The 21,157-nt window shown below is 44.3% G+C and overlaps 1 protein-coding gene across 1 annotated transcript in view; it reads left to right on the top strand.

Annotated features, from left to right (window-relative positions):
* The first annotated feature begins 1,079 nt into the window (after positions 1-1,079).
* Cd86 (CD86 molecule) overlaps positions 1,080-21,157 on the top strand; it is a 60,610-nt gene continuing 40,532 nt past the window's right edge. Inside the window, exon 1 of the mRNA XM_057765160.1 lies at positions 1,080-1,191. Coding sequence (XP_057621143.1) covers positions 1,178-1,191 — 14 coding nt within the window. The 5' untranslated portion in view covers positions 1,080-1,177. The remainder of the gene's footprint in view (positions 1,192-21,157) is intronic.

The raw sequence follows: 21,157 nt of genomic DNA, 5'->3' as shown, positions 1-21,157 counted from the left end.
TCAAGGAACCAGAAACTTGATGGCTCAGAGATCTAGGGTAGAACCAAATACAGCTGACAAAAAAAAAAAAAAAAAAAAGTCAATGAGTTAATACCTAGTGATATTCTAATATTCTGCTATATTCACAGATTGGTGCCTTGTCCAGCTGCCATCAGGGAGGGTTCCTCTGGTAGCTGATGGGAGCAGATTCAGAGACCCACGCCCAAAGGAGCTCAGGCAACCCTGTGGAAGGAAGAGGGGAGGAAGGATTGTAGGAGCCGGTGGGGTCAAGGACACCAGGAAGACACCAGGAGAACATGGCCTAGAGAATCAAGCAAGCACCGCTCAAAGGGACTCACAGAGACTGCAGTGGCAATCATGGGGCCTGCATGGGTCTGTACCAGTCCTCTGAATATATCTTGTGACTGTTTAGCTTGGGGGTTTTGTGGGATCCCTAACAGAGGTGGTGGTGGGGTGTCTCTGACTCTTTTGCCTGCTCTTGGGCGCCTTTTCCTCCCACTGGGTTGCCTTGTCCAGCCTTGATGTAAGGCTCTGTGCCCAGTCTTATTGTAACTTTATTGCTGCCATGTTCAGTTAAAATCCCCGGGAGGTCAACTCTTTTGTGAAGGGAAACTGGAGATTGTGGGGGGGTGGGGGAGACTGAGAGGTGTGGAGGGAGGGGCGGCTGCGGTCAGGATGTATTGTATGAAGGAAGAACAAATAAAAACAGAAAAGAAAAAAATTAGCACCCATTAAAAAAAAATCCCACTTGGTAAATTTTGTTTTGGCTGTTTTAGCACAATTTCCAGACAGTGCCTTTTTTCATTCAGACAAGAAAACTTTATCTTATGTAGTTCCTGCTTTTTTCTTTTTCCTGTAGCCTATTGATTTCAGTGTCTTGGGCTTCTGAGTTTCACTTGAACATCGTGTCTGGAACCAAAGGCACTGAATTGTTTTTAAAAATTCAAGGTTTAGACCCAAATCAAATAATCTACAAAGCAAGGAAAGGGTTAAAATATCTTCCTCAAGTCTAAGAAAAGAGGAAGAACTCTTAAGTAAAAGTCAACGGGGTACACAGTCATTGCTGAGGAAGGCAGAGGAGCGAGCAAGAGCGCGAGAGTGACTCCTTGGGGGCAGCCACAGACTTAAACAACCGGACTCGCGGTGGGCTTGTGCCAGAACTTTCAGACACCTCAAGATGGATTCCAGATGGTGAGTGATTGCTTCTACTCTTTGTGCTGTGGCTTCTAGATTATGGCCTCAGCAGGAGTCTGAGACTGGAGACCATACTCTCATTTCTGTCCTTCCTGCCAGATGCCCCAAGCTCTCATGAGCAATGCCCAAGGGTGGCCCAAAGTGAGAGTCCCAAGAAGCAAGAGGGCGATTTATTGAAAAGAGTAACTGGAAAATGTTCCTTTTTTTTTTTTTCCCCTACAATGACTCTGTTTCTACAAATAAAAAAAGGGGGGGGGGGTAAATGCATAAGCGTTGTGGTGAGAAATTAGAAGCAGATTTCTTTTCTTTCTTTCTTTCTGTTTTTTTTTTTTTTTTTTTTTTTTGACATCAGAGTCGTTTGGTCAAATAGAGACTAAGACCACACAAGAGGAAAAAGGTCAAAGAAAATTCAGAGGAAGGGCATAGCCAGTTCTGTGAATGCGTGGGTTCCACATCCATGGACTCAGGGGCCAACTGTGAGCATCTTTCCATTTAAGATAGAAATGTAGCTGGCCTACAGCTGTGCTTATACAGAGTGAGCACAGGGCTCCCGCTGTAGCTCGTTCACATGGTATAGGCATTGTATGTAATCTAGAGATCATTTAAAGTATGTGGGGATATGCAAATTACTACCCCTCGTTTTAATTGGAAACTTGAATGGCCAAGAGTTAGGTATTTGTGAAGATTCTTGGGGGTGACAAAGTACAAGAAAAAAGAAAAACAAAGCAAAAAAGAAAAAAACCAAAAAACAAAAAACTGAGACATGGGCGACTGGAAGTGATTCAGTTATCCAGAGTCGGGGGAATGCCTGGTGTGCTGTGTTCTTAACTAGTGTCTTGTATTAACGTCACACTTCACAATGGTGTCCGGACAGACAGTATAGAATGTTCATTAACAGCTGAGTAGAGAAAAGGGAGAGGACTCTCAAGGCTACAGAGCTCTTGCCTGCTTTGCCGTGGCAGGTTCCCAGGACACGACTTCCTGGAGGGAGCCATGCCTTCCCTTCTCTTGCTCGGGCAGCTGGAGGCATCATCATTTGCTCCCCTTTATTGTTACAGCGTTTTGATGTCCTCCCAGATACCCCAGCATTTACTGATTTGAGAACGGCCTTTGCTGCTTTTGTTTCAGAAGATTAAAGACTATTTTCCAAGTAAAACTTATTTTCCTCTCTAGGAAAAAATTTTAAAATTTCATGTATATGTGAAAAAATTTCAGGATTTCGAGTTTTCATGGAACTGTAGGCGTGATCCCACTGAATTGTGCTGGTGCTGCCTGCAGATGTCTATATGATCGCAGACTGTTGTCTATATGGTTCTTGTTTAAGTCGTTCTTTGTTTCAATGCCCCAAGCACGTTATGAGCAATAAATAGCAATAAATAGTGTTGAATCTTAGCAGAAATAAAACTGATGTAACTCATAGGTGTAAATTATCATTTTTCTCTGTCAAGGCGGCAGATGTTAAATTTCACAAACAATTTCTCCATGTTACTAAGAAGAGAGGGTTATTTATCTATATTTCCCCCATGGCTATGTAATCCTGTCTAATAACAAACCAAATATACTAGCTATACTTTATGTTATACGTTGTCTAACAAAATGGTCCATCTTTTTTTTTGTTTTTTTGTTTTTCGAGACAGGGTTTCTCTGTGGTTTTGGATCCTGTCCTGGAACTAGCTCTTGTAGACCAGGCTGGTCTCGAACTCACAGAGATCCGCCTGCCTCTGCCTCCCGAGTGCTGGGATTAAAGGCGTGCGCCACCACCGCCCGGCTGGTCCATCTTTTAGGATGCAATAATATATGACAATAAAAGTTTGATGACATAAAAGTTGTTCATGCCATTTTTATAATGAGAAAAACCATAGGAACAATTATTTAAAAATAAATGACTATTTATGAAGCCTTCATAATGGAAATCATGAATTTATTTTTTTAAAAAACCCTCTATTAAAGAGCAATCTCTAATGTGCTCAGCTTATAGGGAAAAGCAGAAGGAATGGTGCTCTTTGACCCTTTGGTAAACGACTCTTGCGTGTGTACAATACTCATTAGAAGCATGGGTGGGTTTACTTTTTACTGCACTTTTAACCCTGAAGCATGTCTGTGGGAAGAAAATTAAAAGCTGATTTTTTTAAAAAAAGAAACCAAGAACTACAGTGATTTTTGTGTGTGTGTGTCTGTGTTCACTCAGAAATGGTGGGAGTCCACGGCTAGGGCTCCAGGCTTTTGCTTTGAATTGTGCTGTTCTGGTTTTGGTGGTTGCTGGGTATTTGAATACCAGACCCCACATAGACACAATTCTGGCTCTGGGCTTGGACAAGCTGCTCAGTCATTCTAAACTTCAGTTTCTTCCAGTGTGGCTGACAGTCGTGTGTGGATGTGAGGTTTAAATATGATGTTCTATATAAAGGGTTTAGAATTTTGCTTTATTAATTACCTTTATTTGTCACTTTATAGTTACTGTTATGGTTAAGAAACGAAAAGAAAATTACGTATCAAAGATTAAATAGCCATATAATGACATTCTTGGGACTAGAATTCGGGAAGCTTGGTGTCCTAAGTCCTGTTGTCCCTCCCCAGAAGTGTCCAGTGTCCTGGGAGCTTGGTAAGACAATCCTTAGCTATATTTCTAGAGGGCTGACCTGAAGCAAGCTGGTCCCAAGGACAGTGACAGCCTCTGTTGAGTGGCTGGTTCCAGTGGGAAGCTGAACCCTGGGAAAGGAAACAGAGGGCAAAAAAGGTGCGGGGAGAAAGCATGAGCAAAGGGTTAATGGAAGACAGGAAATGGCTCAGAATCTAGTTACGGCAGCATCAGAGCAGAAAGGACGAGTGAGCACTGGGATCCACAGGGTTTGCTTGGGCTTTGTTTGTTCTGGTTTTGTTTCTTTTGTTGCTCTTATTAAGGTTTTGTTTTTGGAGACGGTCTCTTTACCTAGTTCTAACTGTCCTGGGACTGACTATGGAGACCAGACTGGCCTCAAACTCACAGACATTGACTTGCCCCTGCCTTCTGAGTGATGGAATTCAAGGTGTATGCCACCATGCCAGGCTTTGTTTTTGTTTGTTTAGTTGATTGGTTTTTTGTTTTGTTTGTTTTTCACGTGTGTGGAGGCTGGGAAAGGGAGAAGAAGATACAAGCGTGTAGTAGCTTCTCTAATAATGGAGAACAAAGGCATGGAGTGAGTTTGGGGCAAATGGAGGGAGGAGACCTATGAGGGGTTCATTTGCTCACAGGGAGTTTGAGCGGCTAGATAGAGATGTCTGCATCGCACACATGTTAGTGCCGGCCCAAGGAAGACCTGGGGCAGGGCAGACGTTGAGAGTCCTTATCATAAGTAGAATTGGTAGTCGAAATTCTCATATGGGTGAATTCTCAGGGAGCAGGCTAGCGGGTTTAGAAGTTTCGATGAAAACTGGAAAACCTTGATGGAAGAAGATAAGGAAGAGCACTCTAGAATGAACATGAAAGAGGGGCTGGGGACTTGGAGTCAACCAGGTCTAAAGTGGTATCGTGGAGGCCGAAATGCAAGAAGAGAAGAGCAAGGATGTGTTCATGGAGGGACAAAGCATATTGGCCAAAAATTCTGCATTGAGCGATATGCACATGAGTTGTAATGGAGAAGGTGATTCCAATGGTTGTGTTAAGGGCCCTTCTCCTGCCTCTCAAGCCACATGTTGAAATCTAATCCTTCACTATTTCAGAATGTGACCATATTTGTAGATGGGGCTTTTTACGGAGATAAAGGAAAATGGGGTCATGAGAGTGTGTCTTAGCCTAAGTTTGTAAATGAGGCAAGGACATTTGGGTAGAGAAACAAACATCGGGGAAGAAAATAAGCCAGCTAGTCAAGAAGAGTAGCCAGGAGCAGAGTCCTCCCTGACAGTGCTCAGAAGGAGCCAACACAGTAGATGCCTTCATCTGGTACGTTTGGATTCCAGAAGAAAAAAGGAAGAAGAAAGGAAAAGGAAAAAGAAAGGAGGGAGGGAAGACGGGAGGGAGGAAGATGTATTGTTTCTTTATTTGGTCTTTGCTACTCTGTTACCACAACCCTAGCAAAGGAAGAAGCATGGTGAGAGTGCAGAGTGCAGCCTGGGAAACTGAGCAACCGTGTTCGAGAGATGGGTGAGACACTAGAAAGGGATTAGGTTGTCTTGGAGGACAAAAACATTACACGAAGGAGAAGGTAGTCTCGGTGTCAAATGCCATGGAAAGGTGAAGAAGTAGCATGTCCAGGAGTATCCAGACTCTCGGCGGCCTTTTCAGCGCTCTCAGTTGCACAGAGAGAACTGGCTTCAGGGAGCCTAGAACGGGGAGGCAGCCCAGAGGGATGCCTTCTAGAGAAAGTTTGATACAAAAATAATACCTGACTCCTGAGTAAACTGCACAGGGCTGACACAGGGTTGGGAGCTCCAGAGATAGCTCAGCAGTTAAGGGCACCCATGCCAGGCAGCTCACAACCACCAGTAACTCCAGCTCCAAGCGAATCTAATACCTCTGGCTCTGAGTACCCATGTGCTCGTACACACAGATAAACATAATTGGAAATAAGTCTTCATAGAAATGACATAAAGTCTTCAGCTGGACCTGAAATACCCTATTCCCACGTTAACAAACTAAGCAAAGAACAAAATCAATAATTCCTTTTCAACCCAAAACTGATTTGGAAAGGATTTCAGAAACAAAGGAATGTGTACAGCTACCATTTCACATGGTTGGTGTACCGACACAGATTCTGGACTGTATTGTTGCGTCTTATCTGAGGCTTCTCGGAAAAAGATTTTGGTGGTCAAACAGGCTTAACTGAAACCTCAGGGAGCGTCCATAGTTTATATCAGTAAGCAGACAGAAAAAACACAATAGAACTGGAAGACAGAAGTACAATCATTTCTTGGAAAGCTTTGAACAAAAAAGAATACATGGCCAGGTGTGGTGGCCCAGGCTTTAACCCCAGCACTTTTAAGGCAGAGGCAGGAGGATCTCTGTGATGCTGGACACTTGACTCTATCCTGGTGAGTTCTAGGCCAAACGAGTCTACCTAGTGAGCGAGACCATTTCAAAGAAAGTCCAAAATTTGGGATGGAAAAGTGGCTACGGGGTTAAAAGTACTTGCTGTTCTTCCAGGAGAACTGAGTTCAGTTCTCAGTCCCCATATCAGGCAGCTCACAGCTACCTGTAACTACAGTTCCAGGGAATATAACAGCCTTCCTGGCTTCCTTAGAAGTACTTGCACACACCTGGTGACAGGCACACACACACACACACACACACACACACACATCGGTAAAATAAGTCTTTTAAACAGGAAACATCTGTACTAATAGGAAACCATTGTATAAGTATAAGCAACCTGATTAGCATAGATCCATATCGTTCAGGTTCAAAGTATTCATATTTAATGAGAGTAAAGTTCTAATAAAAATAGAAATGAGTGAACATGTGGTTATGTGAGCTGGTTAGTAAATGACGGCCCGAAATTGGCAAAACTGGGAAAACCTACAACACTCAACTAACCAGAAGGTAAACCTAGTTTGTCCTCCCCATCTTACAGTGAGTTTCAACCAACTAAACAAATATTTATCAAGAATCTGAGAGTTTGAAAGCACCAGAGGAAATACACACTAAATGAGTGGTGTTTTATTTTATAGTGTAATTGGAAATAGAAGCAATTAAAAAATGGCTAAAGAAACCCAATGCAGTTAATTATTCAATAGGCAATATCTCTCTTACTGTGTCTCTGTCTCTCTCTGTGTCTCTGTCTCTCTGTCTCTCCCTCTCGTGTGTTTGTTAGGCAGGTGGGCTTAGGCTTAGATCTTTGTACCTCTACCTCTCAAGGGCTGGAATTCCAGAACTGTGTCACTATGCCTGGCTCTCTACTCACTTAGTTGTTTTTTTTTTTTTTTTAAAAAAGACAAAATATTCATCTTGCCAAAAATTAAATAAATAGCAATCAAACACTATGATCACATTTTCATTCATCAGCCAGAACAGTAAAATCAATAATCCAATTAGAAATAGACAAAGCATGTAAAAGGAGAGTCCTCCAAAGAAGACAAATCACCACATGGCAGGATGATCAGAATTATTAACTCTTGTTGAAATGAAAGTTAGCGCAGCAGCAAACTATTATCACGTCTCTATTAGTGTGTTCAAAATTTAAAAAAAACAAAACAAAACCAGCCACTGGCCCCACCAGTGCCGGTAGCATGCAGAGAAACAGTACCGTTCTGTTTGGGTAGGGTTGAAATGGCACAGGCCCTCTGGAGATATCTTTGATGATTTTTTACAAATATAAACACACTCTTACTCTATAACTGTGTGACTGTATTAATTGCTGTTTATCTCAGAGAAATGAAAACTTGTGTTCACACAAGCATTCACACTAGCTTTGTTTAAAACAGTCAAATTCAAAAAAAGAAAGAAGAAGACAAAGAAACGGCTCTTAGTGTGAGGAGTTAAACAAGCCTGGCACATGTCCACCATGGAATAACGCTAAGCAATGAAAAGGGATGAGCTATTTTTACACCTCAAAACTCCGATGAATCTCTGAGGAATTACCCTAAGTGAAATGCCAGTCCCCACGTTACAAGCTTCTTCTTCCACTTACCTGCCATTGTAACAGAGACAGAGACCAGATTGGTAGTTACCATGGTTATGGATGTGGAAAGTAGAACTGGGGGCTACTGGGATACACAGTTATCAAAGGTCAGCACAGGATACTCATGGGGAATAGCGTCATTCTTTATCTATTAAATATTTTGTTAGTAGTATTTTAAGTTGTGTGTGTCTGTGAGTAGGTACGTGTACATGAGTGCAGGTGCCCGAGGAGGCCAAAGGTAGAGTTGGGTCCCTGGAACTGGAGTTACAGGCAATTATGAGCCTCCTGACATGGGTGCTGGGAACCTAGCTCAGATCTCCTGCAAGAGCAATGCACACCTTAACCACTGAGCCATCTCTCCATCTCCTTGTTCTTGGCATTGGCACTCATTACATGAGCCTACATTACCGATGTGATAGAATTGCATAGCACGTCACACAGAGAAAGATGAGTATGTGTAACACTGGTGACATCGGAATAGGTTTTGTGGATTGTTCTTTGTTGAGTTCCTGGCTTTGCCACACTAAAAGTCACTTCCATTAGAAGACACTATCATTAGAAGTAATTGGTGGAAGGGGAGGTCTAGGAAACAGAATCGTACCTATAACCTAGAAAGTACACCAGCTGACCTCCTAACTGTAGACATGAGGGAAGGCTAAATGCAGGAGAATACGCTGAGCCAAACCACAGAGCCACCTAAACTTCACTTAGTAAGGTGGAATGCCCAAAACATTGAAGTAAAATCCTGCCCCATAATCGGGGACCTTGTTAAGATTTTCAAGAATTGCTTATGAAAATCTGTTTTCCGCCTTTTGGACTTTAATATTTACATCCGCTTCAAGGCTCTGTGAGTGCTGGCAATCACTCTGCAGCTGAGCTAATGTCTCTAGCCCCTTTTATACAGTTTCAGAACTCACTAGTAATCCAGGCGAGTCTTGAACCTGTAACGTTCCTGCCTTAGGCCTTCAAATATCTGAGATTACAGGCTTTTGGATGTGTGCCCTGTGTTCATCTCTCTGCTTCGATGTTGCAGTGACTGTTTTAAGCGTTAGTTCCTATGGATGGCTATGCCCACATTTCTACTTCAATTCTTTGAGACAGATGAACAACCATTTTATATGCTATCAAAATGCGTATATGCCTTGCGATAACTTCACCTTCGTGGAAGCTCATTAAATAATGAGAAACAAAGAAACAGATTTATGCACAGAACTATCACACCATTATTTAATATAATAAAAACCAAGACTCAACCTAAATGTTTAATAGTGTTTAATAATTGATGGATAGATCCAAAAATTAACCATGAAGCGGAAAGTAGCATTTTAATAACAGAAGATGGCACGGACTACGTGACGTAGATATGGAAGCGGCAAGCATGTCACACTCAGTGTCTGCTTCTAGACCGTGCAGTTATGAAACAAGGATTCTTTGACAGCAATTGCCAAATCCACAGTAAACTTACATCATCCTGCTAAACTCAGGGCAAGGTTGTTTATAGCAGTCTTGTGGTCAGACTGGAGAGTTGCCTCATCAATTAAGAGTACTTGCTCCCCTTCCAGGTGACCTGGATCTGATTCCCAGCACCCACGGGGTGGCTTGCAACCATCTATAACTGCAGTTCCAGGAGGTTAGACAACCCTCCTCTGACCTCAGGCACCAGGCACACGTGGTACGCAGACATCCATGCAGACCACACACCCACACCTATAAAGTAAGGGGAAGCTTTAAATGTAAAGTACTCCACTGGTGAAGGTGAGCTTCTACACAGGCCTGGCCGTCAAAGACCCTGAGATGCCAGACGTGAGTGTGTGGGTCTGTGGTTTCTGTCTAGCCTGTGAGGTGTGAATGGCGGAATCGGCATTACGCCTGCCAGTCTGCCCCTCTCCAAATTAGTCTCCATACGGTTGTCCTGTGGAAGGCAAGGCAGGACAGCCTGGTCTTGCTTTTCGGGAATTAGAAAGGTAAACATCATAATCATTTGATGAGATGCCCTGACTTTTACAGACCGGCTCACTCAGTGTCTGGAAGGGCTTGCTTTGGCCTCTGATACTAGTTTTACTTTGACCTCTTGACCTCTGTCAGGACAACAGGGATCCAAGGGAGAATGAGCGAGTGTGAGGGAAATGGTTTAGAAAGATCAGTGGGGCCAGGCTGCAGTGAGTCAGGACTAGAAAGGCCGAGGCTGGGACTGTTTGCTTATTAATTTACTCAGTAATGTTGGGGAAATGAGGGTGAATCAGACGGGGATCCTGTGTAGAAGCTACGGCCACTCTACAAAGGGTGAACACCGGAGCGGACAGTTCTTGCTCTCTGGCAGGAATAGTGTTACTTGATACTATATCATGCTATCTTATTTAATCTTCATAACTGCAGATGTTCTTTCCTATTGGTCACGGGTAAAATTTCAGTCTTGAACATCACTAAACTATCAGAACCAGTCTGATTCTAGGCCTTAGCTCTGTATGTTATGTAAGATTGGTGTGTGTGTATGCATGAACGTGGGTGTATATGCATGTAAGTGTGTGTGTATGTGTGTACATGTCTGTGTGCCTGTGTCTGTGTGTATGTGTGCCTGTGTGTCTGTCTCTGTGTGTGTGTCTATGTCTATGTCTGTCTGTGTGTGTGTCTTTCTGTGTCTGTGTGTCTGCATATGCCTGTTGTCTGTCTGTCTGTGTCTGTGTCTATGTCTATGTCTGTGGGTATGCCTGTGTGTTTGTCTGTGTCTAACTGTGTATGTCTGTGTGTCTCTGTGTGTATCTGTGTCTGTCTGTGTCTGTGTCTGTGTCTGTGCCTGTGTGTGTTGGGGAAGTTACTTCTAACAGCACAAGAAATTATGATTATCTGCAGAGATTTGAACTCAGGGCTCAGGAAATGGTTTAATGGGTAAAGTTCCTGTTGTATAAGAAAGAAGACCTGGATGCGATCCCCTGGGACCATGTAAAGCCAGCCATGGTGCACACCTGTAATCCCAGTGCTGGGGAAGCAAAGACAGGTGGAGCCTAGAGCATCCGTGGCCATCAGTCTAGTGGGGTCAGTGACTCCCAAGTTCAGAAAGAGACCTTGTCTCAAAAATTAATGTGGAGAATGGTTGGGGAAGACACCAAGCGTGACGTCAGGCTTATACACACATACATGTACACACAAACACGAGTCTTCATGTACACGGGCACACATACCCCCGCCATAGACTAGGTGGCATGAAACATGCTCTGGTGACCAAGCAATAGGGAAAGGAGCCAGGAGAGAGCCAGTAGTCTGGGACAGGAACAAAATTAGAGAGTGGACAGTAAAGGTCATAACCAAGAAGTGGTTCCCAGAGTCATCAAAATTGCAAAATAAAACAAAAGCCTTCATTAAAATCAATGGCCAATATTTCTTGTAATCTAGAAAACTCACATAAGCCTGAATCCTGTTTCCCCCCCCCCAAAGGATTTGAGTGTCTGTAGCTATAGGCCATATTTCCCACAGAGAATGCAGTCAGTCAGTAGAGCCTGCCCACCTTCAGTGAAGAACAGGGCTCCATGCCCACGTGGCTGCTTCCACCCGAGTGTATGACTTTCTTAGACTTTCTGTACATGCATCTAAGAACCTTCGAGTAGAGAGAATAACCACTAACCAGGGCAAAGCAGGCAGGAAATCTGTCAGAGACAGCCGCACGCACGTCAGAATCCAGTCAGACCACCTCCTCAAGGGAGTCAGCCAGGCTCTCCTCTGAGATCTCTGCCCTGGAAGGAAGTGATTTGGGTGTAGACAGGAACTATATTGAGAAAGCAGTGAAGAAAGGGAGAGTTCGGAGAGCAGAGATCAGAACAGTGAACATGCTTGGCCTGGCTCATTCCTGGTTCTGTTTCCAGGCTTCTCTGACTTAAGTGTTCATGACCATCAGGGAAAATGGAGGTCAGGAAAGAGGAGTGGAGTAGGGGATCCAAAACCCAGACTCGTAAATGCCTGTAAATGTATTTTCACATGAGCTTACAGTATTGTCTGTTTACTTACTTACTCATTTTTGGAGGGAAGACCAAATAAGAATTCAGTTCTAGGGGGCCTTAGGAAATATTTCCTCGTATTGAAGGAAATTTACACAGGTTGTTAACTTCTCTAAGCTACAGTTTCTGTGTCTGCTGGAAAGCTGAGTGGCTTCAGACTTTCGGAGGATAAGGAGAAAGTGAGGGAAAGGAGAGGCATCGAGGGTGGGAGGAATGCGACGGAGCACGTTGTTTCTGTGCCCAGGACCCATGCTGAAAACTCTCTGTGGTTGTCAACCCCAAATCCTGGCAGCTGCCTAATGGCTTAGATCTTTTCCACCAACGGAAAAGAATTTTATGATCCAGCTGCCAGCTCAAGGTGGCACAAATAGTAGGCAGAATAAGGGGCTTGTTTGCAAAGTGTCGAGCCATTCAGCAATCACGTAACAGTTTAAAAAAAAATAAAAAGTATGCTGCCATCCTTCTGTCGCTCTGACACCAGTCACATAGCATGACGCACTAGCAGTTAAAACAGACCCAATTCTATACCCCACTGGCTATTTGAAGTCACAGGCTGTGTCTGTGTCTGGTAAGGGAACTAACATCCTTGAAAGTCAGTTTCCTCACATGTCAAACATTTTACATTCATGATGAAGATGTCATAAAGAACTAGAGGCCTAGAGTAACAGCAGGATGCCGGCCTTGCTGGTTGGCAGAACCCTGCCTTCAATGAGCAGATACACTGAGCCACATTCTGGACCTGCGACTATGTATCAAGTACCATGAATCCAAAGGGGAGAGAACAATGGTCCCAGCCCTGTAGCTTGCAGGACAAGGAAATTGAACCCAACAAGAAACTGTTGTGACGGGTGAATAAATAGTGTTGTCTGAGTGTGAGGAAGACACGGATATCTTGAAAAGAGTGGATGAGGTCAACAGAAAGGCGGCAGGGATAAAGGATCCTTCATTATGAGGACAAGGAAGGGGTTCCAAGCACGAGGGCCAGCTTATGTGACATTAACAGAGGCAAAAAGTCTTCATGGGGCCTGGAGGTCAGAAAGGAGCAAATGCAGGATAGAAGCAGCAGGTACCTCGTAGAGGATGATCAATGAAGCCAGAAAAGTGAATTTGGGTTTAGACAGTGAACAGCACTGAGTGTCTTGCTCAGAAGAGGGACCTCACTTGTGAGGAACAAGGAACAGGTCATGTAAGCAGGGAAATGTCATGGCCAGGAGACTGATGCTATAGTCTAGCAAGAAGTGACAAGGAATCCAAAATTAACCACTAATGGATTAGAAGTAGATGATGAGGGGGAAAGGAGAGGAAAGAGTGACGCCAACACAATGCATGCGAGCCAGTGTATGAAAATGACCCCCCACTCCTTCCTGACCACAGCCATCCCAACGGACCAAAACAAAAACAAGAGGACCCCTCTTTCAAAAATAATCTCTTTTGTTTGCATGCAAATAGGCCAGGCATAGTGAAAGTGTAACCTAGATGCCGTGTTTGTCTCCAGCCCATGTCACACAGTGGTCATATTGGTCCTTCGGCATCTCAGCTCTGCACATCCCAACAGTGCCATTCCGTGCAGGCCTCATTTCATATTGCTTTTGGTCTAAGGAAGGCGGAAAGTGAGGCCCTTTTCAGAAGTGAGTGTCAGGTGGGGTGATGTTGGGTTTTACCAAGAAAATTTCTTTCAAGTAGCATCATCTGTTAGAATGTTCTAGATAGAGAAGGTACGGGGAGTAGAAAGGAGTTTAAACAGGATAGATAGACAGACAGATAGACAGATCATACCTCAGTGGTCCTACACTACTGATTTGAAATCTAAATCAACCTTCTTCTTCTTCTTTTTTTTTAAATAGACTCTGTTCTATGTGCCTGATCTATTTTCTTTTACTTTGCTGTGCACGTCTTATTTAGACTTTTGCACAAATATTTTGCATGAGGTACTTTCATCAATCCTTGGCTTCCTCAAATTTGCACTACGCTGCCATTTGCTAAAATGTGTTACTTTTGTTATGTGTGCTCTGCCTTCTTTTGCAAAGACAGAAAAATCATGGACCAATGTCTTCCAGCAAGTTTGACATTTAGAATATTACCTCATTCTGAGTTTTCTAAAAGACGACCCCAGGGAAACGGCAATTTCTCTGAATATATATGCCAACAGAGCACTTGTCATACAGAGCCTGGGTTTCTGCCTTCCCATTTAATGTTCTCAGCTAATGCTAAGGTTGGAAGGAAAGTGGATGTAGGATCAGGTATTTATTTTGAGTTCTAGAAAGTGACCTCGTATTGCTTTTTAAATGCTCTGTATGTGTTTTATTTGTCACAGAAAGGTTTTATGCTCTTTGCCAACGATGAGGCCACCCTAACTCAGGAAGTCCTAGGATAGTAGATGCTACTCAACAGCAGAGTTAGGATATACAGTTGTTAAAATGGAAGGTGAGTTGAGGATCCTTCCATCTGTCTTCGCCCCATAGCTCCTCTCTGCTTTGTTATGCACCGCCTCTAGTTACTTCAGCTGTGCTGTGAAGGGAGGCCATAGCTCCTGGAGAAGCCAGGTCTTGAATGGGGGAAAACTTTGAGTTGTGACCTGAACAGCCTAATTAGAATCCACTCTCTGCTTTCAATGTGGTATTTCATCTGCAGGAGGGTGGATCTGACTGAAGCTGAGCATGTTGACAATTGCCTGATGGTCAGCACCTGATCTTGCTGGATGGGTACAGGTCTCCTGCATTCAACTGCAGGCCCCCAAAGGGTAGAGAACCTTTGATCCCAAGGCCAGAACTTTCTAATGGCACAATGACATGTGTAATTTCAAGTATTGCTGGGAAATGAAAAATATGGCTGATATACAGAGGAATGAAGAGAAGTCACATATGTGTGCATCTGCGTACGTCTCTATAGCAGTTAACCCCGGTTCCTACGCAATACTGATACCCGGCCAGCTCTGTCCATGCGGTGTCTGGGTGCCCAGTAGGATAGGAAGGGTCCTCTGATGTCTTCTTACAGTACTCTGGTCTCCAGTGTCCCTGGGGAGTGGTGAGCCCCTCATTTCCCCCTGCCATGGTCCTTCTCAACCCTAGCCTCACTTCCCTGACCTTTGGTCTGTCTTCTAGTCTCCACACACTTCTCAGAAGCCCCTGAGTCCATTTTGCCATGTCTTCACCAGATGGTAGCCCTCTGCCAGCCCCTGGGTGTTGGGATCATGAGCCCCCAGTCCGCTGTGGCTGTCATCACTAGCCTGAGGTCCACCCTGGCTGACCTCCTTCATAGTCTCTGTTGCCTAGAGCTTTAACTATGTCTCTGCAGATAGATCAAGTCCTAGCCCAGCAGCACCCTGTCTAGAATGTACACACCGCATGGCAACTTCCATCCACTCAACAACTTTTCCATATAATCCCCTTTTACTATAAGTGTGTGACGTCTTCGGTTCACACACGTGTGAGCTGCTGTCAAAGTCCAGATTTTTTTTTCTCTAAGTATTACGTGGTGTGAAGAAACAATCTTTGCAGTTGAAAGTGCCCCGCAAATGCCCCATGTTGCTCTCCTTTCTGGCCTCCCCCTCGCCAACACCCTGGTGACCTGTGTCCCTGGGCTCCAGGTTTTATGTCAGAAACTAATAGACTACGCCCGAAGAGATTAATAGACCTCGGCTCTTTCCTAGCATGCATGAACGAGGGCTGCAAATTTGCATCGCGAGAAAGTGTGTAAAGGACACCCTAGGGCAACTAAGGAAGCAGAAAGGCCTGGGAGGAAAGTGGCCTCTGTTGGAGCTTGTAAGAAAGGGGCTCCCTTCCTGCCTCACTGACTCACTGGTATGACAAACTACTGAGGCTGAAAAATATTGGAAAAAAAAAAAAGGAAACTCAATCTCAATGCTTTTAACTGTATAAAACATGCTCATGGTACAGACCACGATCGCATCCTGCGCCCAGCCCCCAAAGAGCAAAGAAACTCACTCTGTTTCTAAGAATGCTCCTCCAGGGGGGAAAAAATGAAACTGGAAATTTTCATTTTTCTTAAGTTTACCTGTCCTATGGAAAACAGTGAATTTTTTTTCTTTCATGTACTTAAGGAATTGGCATTTAAAAAAAATCTCTTTCTGCACCAGAAGTATGCATAAATTAGTAAAAGAGAAGCTATAAATACGACATTGGAGATTTTTCTCAGCACTGCTTTCTGCATGGCATTTTGGTGACCAGCGTGGGACTTGGGGAAGTGAACCTTTGGACTGTGAAGTTAATGCTAATTCACTTTCCCACTCGTGTAGGAGCCCTCTGAAATGTCACATCATTAATTTAGTTGCTTTGCCAGGAATCAGGGTTTGTGGTTAGTGTGTGTATGTCTTTAAATTAATAGCCTTTATTTTTAGAACAGTTTAGATTCATTTTTTTTTTTTTGGTTGAGCAGATAGTACAGAGAATTCCCACCCTCCCTGTGTCTCCAGGCACCCAGCTTCCCCTATTGCTGCCCTCTGTAGTGGGATGATACATCTGTTAGGGCCAGTAAAGAGATGCTAACACATTAGTATTAGCCAAGTACACACTTTAGAAGACTAAGTTTCTCTCTTTGTGTTTTTCATGGTTTGAGCAAATGTGTACTGCCATGACCACTCTTATGCTTTCATACATGACATATGTGTGCTGTTTGTCTATCCCCTACCTTTGCCCTACTTTGATGGTTGCTCTGGCAACCACCAGTCTCATGTTATAATCTCCATGTGTTACCGTCTTCAAGATGTCATGTTATTGGAACTGTGTACTATGTAGTCTGCTCAGACTGGCTTCTTTATTTAAGTTGAAATCATTTAAGTTTTCTTCACGTATTTTATATCTTGGTCACTCATTTATTTTTGTCATTAAAGCACATTCCATTACATGGGTGTAGAAGTTGTCTGTTCACCTACTGAAGGGCATTTTTCTTTTTCATGTTGATCACCTGAATGTTTTCTTTGAAGTAATCTATTTAAATATTTTTAATTTTCAGATTTATTTTAATCTTACTACTGTGTGTGTGAGTGTGTGTGTATCAATGCAGGTACCACCAGAAGCATCGGACACCCCTGATGCTGGAGTTACTAACAACTGTGACCTGCCTGACACTAGTGCTGGGAAGCAAACTTGGGTCCTGTTGTTTGCAGTGTTGAAGCAGTTATAAACAATGTTGCCATAAGCTTTTGTGTGTAGGTACTCGTGAGGGTGTTTTCAGTGTGATTGTCAGCTCATACAACAGAAGCGTGTGCAGTTTTTAAGAGCTTGCTAAACAGTTTTCCTAGCTATTCCTATCATTTGTGTTCCTGCTGGGAGGACCGAGTAAGCATGCCTGTTTATCCACACAGTCACCAGCCTTTGGTAGTCTATGGCTTTTATACTGTCGTCATTCTGACTTACAGTTCTGTGATGGGGTGGGCTGGCCTTCTTTGCACATTTACCACCTCTGTACCTTCTTTGGCCAGTTACAGTGTCAGAGCTTTTGCCCATTTTGACATTGAGTAGTTTGTTTTCTTGTCATGGTATTTTAGACGTTCTTTGTGTCTTTTGCTCAGAGCCTCTTCATCATATGAGTGTTTGGTGAATATTTTCTTCCCAGTCTGAGACTTGGGCTTTCTTTCCCCTCTTAATAGTGCACACTTATGCTTTAAGGAGAAAGGCTTCCGTGTGTACAGGCACAGCAGCAGGGAAAGGAAAACCCGCTACGAATGTTTCGCATGTTGTCCCGGAGGATAGGAGGCTGACTCATCAGAGTTTCACTGAGAGAGCAGAGTTAGGTCCTGGGGATGGTGACAGCGACCCTGCTTTATTAGCTTGGGTAGCAGGGAAGAGAGTTAGAGAACAACTCAGCTCTGAGCTGCCTTGATTTGCAATTGAGGAGAATTCAGAAGGGGCCAGAGAAAGGGCTCAACAGTTAAGAACACCAGTGAAGCCGGGCGGTGGTGGTGCACGCCTTTAATCCCAGCAGAGGTAGGTGGATCTCTGTGAGTTCGAGACTAGCCTGGTCTACAGAGCTAGTTCCAGGACAGGCTCCAAAACCACAGAGAAACCGTCTCGAAAAACCAAAAAAAAAAAAAAATAAAAAAAAAAAAGAAAAGAAAAGAAAAAGAATACCAGATGCTCTTACAGAGGTCCTGGATTCAATTTCCAGCACCCACATGGTGGCTCACAACCATCTTTAACTCCAGTCCCAGGGGATCGTTTCTACACGTTTTTCTGGCTTCTGCAGGCACTGAACACATGGTACACAGACATACATTGAGGCAAAACACTACCATATAAAATAAAAATGAATAAGTCTTTTTATTCTTGGGGGAAAAAAAGAACAGTTCAGGAATTCTGTCCACAGGCACATTTTATTGCTCTTGCATAGGTGATATTTTGTATAGAGTTTGAACTCTGTACAGGAATATGAGTATACATGAAGCAGACATTTCCTTATTCAGTATGTGTGTGTTACTTACTGGGATTGAACCTAGGGTTTTTCACATTCTGGGCAAGTGTGTGTGTGTGTGTGTGTGTGTTATTGGGATTGAACCTAGGGTTTTTCACATTCTGGGCAAGTGTGTGTGTGTGTGTGTGTGTGTGTGTGTGTTATTGGGATTGAACCCAGGGTTTTTCACGTTCTGGGCAAGTGTGTGTGTGTGTTATTGGGATTGAACCCAGGGTTTTTCACGTTCTGGGCAAGTGTGTGTGTGTGTTATTGGGATTGAACCCAGGGTCTTGCACGTTCTGGACAAGTGTGTGTGTGTGTGTTATTGGGATTGAACCCAGGGTTTTTCACGTTCTGGGAAAGTGTGTGTGTGTGTGTGTTATTGGGATTGAACCCGGGGTCTTGCACGTTCTGGACAAGTGTGTGTGTGTGTGTGTGTGTGTGTGTTATTGGGATTGAACCCGGGGTCTTGCACGTTCTGGACAAGTGTGTGTGTGTGTGTGTGTGTGTGTGTGTGTGTGTTATTGGGATTGAACCCGGGGTCTTGCACGTTCTGGACAAGTGTGTGTGTGTGTGTGTGTTATTGGGATTGAACCCAGGGTCTTGCACGTTCTGGGCAAGTGTGTGTGTGTGTTATTGGGATTGAACCCGGGGTCTTGCACGTTCTGGACAAGTGTGTGTGTGTGTGTTATTGGGATTGAACCCAGGGTCTTGCACGTTCTGGGCAAGTGTGTGTGTGTGTTATTGGGATTGAACCCGGGGTCTTGCACGTTCTGGACAAGCACTTCATCACTACACTACACCCTCAGCTTTACTTACTCAATTTTCACTTTTTGGTTTGAGACAGTCTCACTAAGTTGCCCATGCTGGTCTTGAACTCACTCTGTAGCCCAGACAGGCCTTGAAGTTGGTATCTTCCTGTCTCCAAAGTATAGAAGCCCAGTTCCTTGGTTTCTTTTAATTCAGTGTAAATCCACCTCTGAACCAGCACTTTGTTCCTTGGGCAGCAGATTCCACTCTGCTGTTCACCCCAGGGTTTCTTTTCTCTTTTGTTCTTTTTCTTTTCTTTTCTATTCTTTTTCTCAGCCCAGGCAAATTTCGAGAAGTTTACTTGGTTTCTGATGAAGGGCCTTGCCTCCTAGTTTGTGCTGGTTGTTATGGGGATGTGAGAACCTGTTCTAGCAGAGCCCACAGTGGTCTGATGAGTCTCCCCACCCTCTCTCTCCATGCTGAGGGTGATGATATCTGCTGAGACTGCAACCCTGAGCTGAAGCTATTGCCTCTCTAGGTATGAGTCACCCACCTCTCAGGAAGTCATCACCATGGGAGCACAAAGGGATGGGTATTTGTGTGCCCACTGCCCCTATGGACCACATGTACTAGGGTGCTCACTGCCCCTACGGCCCACACACCTTTCCCTTGTCTTCTCTTTCCCTTGCAGTTTAAAGAGAAGAAAGACAGTAGCAATGCAGAGCCACCTACAAGACTCACCTATCCCACAGGTGTTCATCGCTCATGTCCCCTTGCCTCAGCACCCATCTCTGTATCAAGGATGCTCAGCATACACACAATAATAAACACCGCAATAAATACCGCTATTATAAGTATTTACAGGAACTACTGTGCTCTGTATTGAAGCCATTTCTACCACCATCAGTAATCCTTTTAGACTGCCTTCCATCACAGGCCATGGCAGGCCATTTAGCAAACACAGCTAAAATGGGAATATGGACCTAAATATTCGTTTGGAAGTTATAAATGTTTTCGGGTTTCTGGCTCTGTCACACAGACTAGGTCTCAAGTAGGTACTCCCTAGAGGCCAATCTCTTGGGCAACGATTGGGTGAGGACCTCTGGAAGGCATGCTCCCTGCACCTGCCTAATGCCATCTCTGGTTCCTCTCTGCCACTGCTTTTCCTTGTAGCCTTGACTCGATCTGAGAACATCTGGGAATGAGGAGGTGGAGTAATCAGGCACAAAGCAGCTCCCCAAGGTTCCAGTAACTTCTCCCTCGCCAAACGCCCAGGATTCTGTCAGTGTTCTGCATGGTTAGCCACCATCTCTGTGCCGCCCTTTTCACCCTTGCCACCGATGACAGGGATGGGAGCCAGAGAAGACTTCTGATTGGCTGAGAGCTGGCCCTAAACACTGACACATAGACAAGAGGGATGAGGGGGCAGGGATTTGACCCAGCGCATTCAAAGAAAGTCATGTTAAGGCAGCCCCAGTTGCTGTGTTCAGATAAACACGAGCTTTGACTGATCAGAGACCGTGCAACTCTGCACTGATGAGTCCACTCTGCTAGAATGTATGCTATTCTCTCTGGGAGAGGCTGCTGATGGAATGAATGATGCTGGTTATTGGGGTCCTAAAGACCACATAACCCATGGAGAGTGGCTGAGCCAGAGTTCCTGTCACTGGCTGAGAGGAGGAACTACTGAGGGACTTTGTATATGTTTTCAACTAATCTAAAGCAGTCAAATGATACAGTCTATGAAGTAGGACAAGGACAAGCATCTACATGGTGCTTATGGAGCCAGGGCTGAGGAGCAGTAGTGTTGAGATGATTATCAAAATGACATTCTCATCCAGCTCTCTTAGCAGGTGTCACGTCTTCTAGTTATGGCAAGTGAAAAAGCAAAGGCTAAACACGCATCCATAGAGGTGACATAGAAAGATCCTGACTTGACAGACGGGAGCTGTCTCTAGGGTCCCTCATAGCCTCACGACCCCACCTCTTAGAGTGAGAGGATCCTACGATTCTACCGTGTCCCTCTGCAGCTGCCCGTCTCCTCACTCAAGCATGTCCCTCTAGTCCCTGTAACACCCCCACGGGAAGAAGCTGGTCCTAGCAGGAACTGAAGTACGTAGATAAGAGATGTGGAAGGAGGGAAACAATGGGACAACCTCTTAAAAGAGAACGAGACCCCGCCCTAAGCCAGCATCCGTGTTGAGTGCCACGTGTATGCCATCC

The sequence above is a fragment of the Chionomys nivalis genome, chromosome 3 (genome assembly GCF_950005125.1).
Source record: "Chionomys nivalis chromosome 3, mChiNiv1.1, whole genome shotgun sequence".
NCBI lineage: Eukaryota > Metazoa > Chordata > Mammalia > Rodentia > Cricetidae > Chionomys > Chionomys nivalis.
Note: the sequence above shows the minus strand (reverse complement) of the source record. Positions and strands in the feature narration are given on the sequence as shown.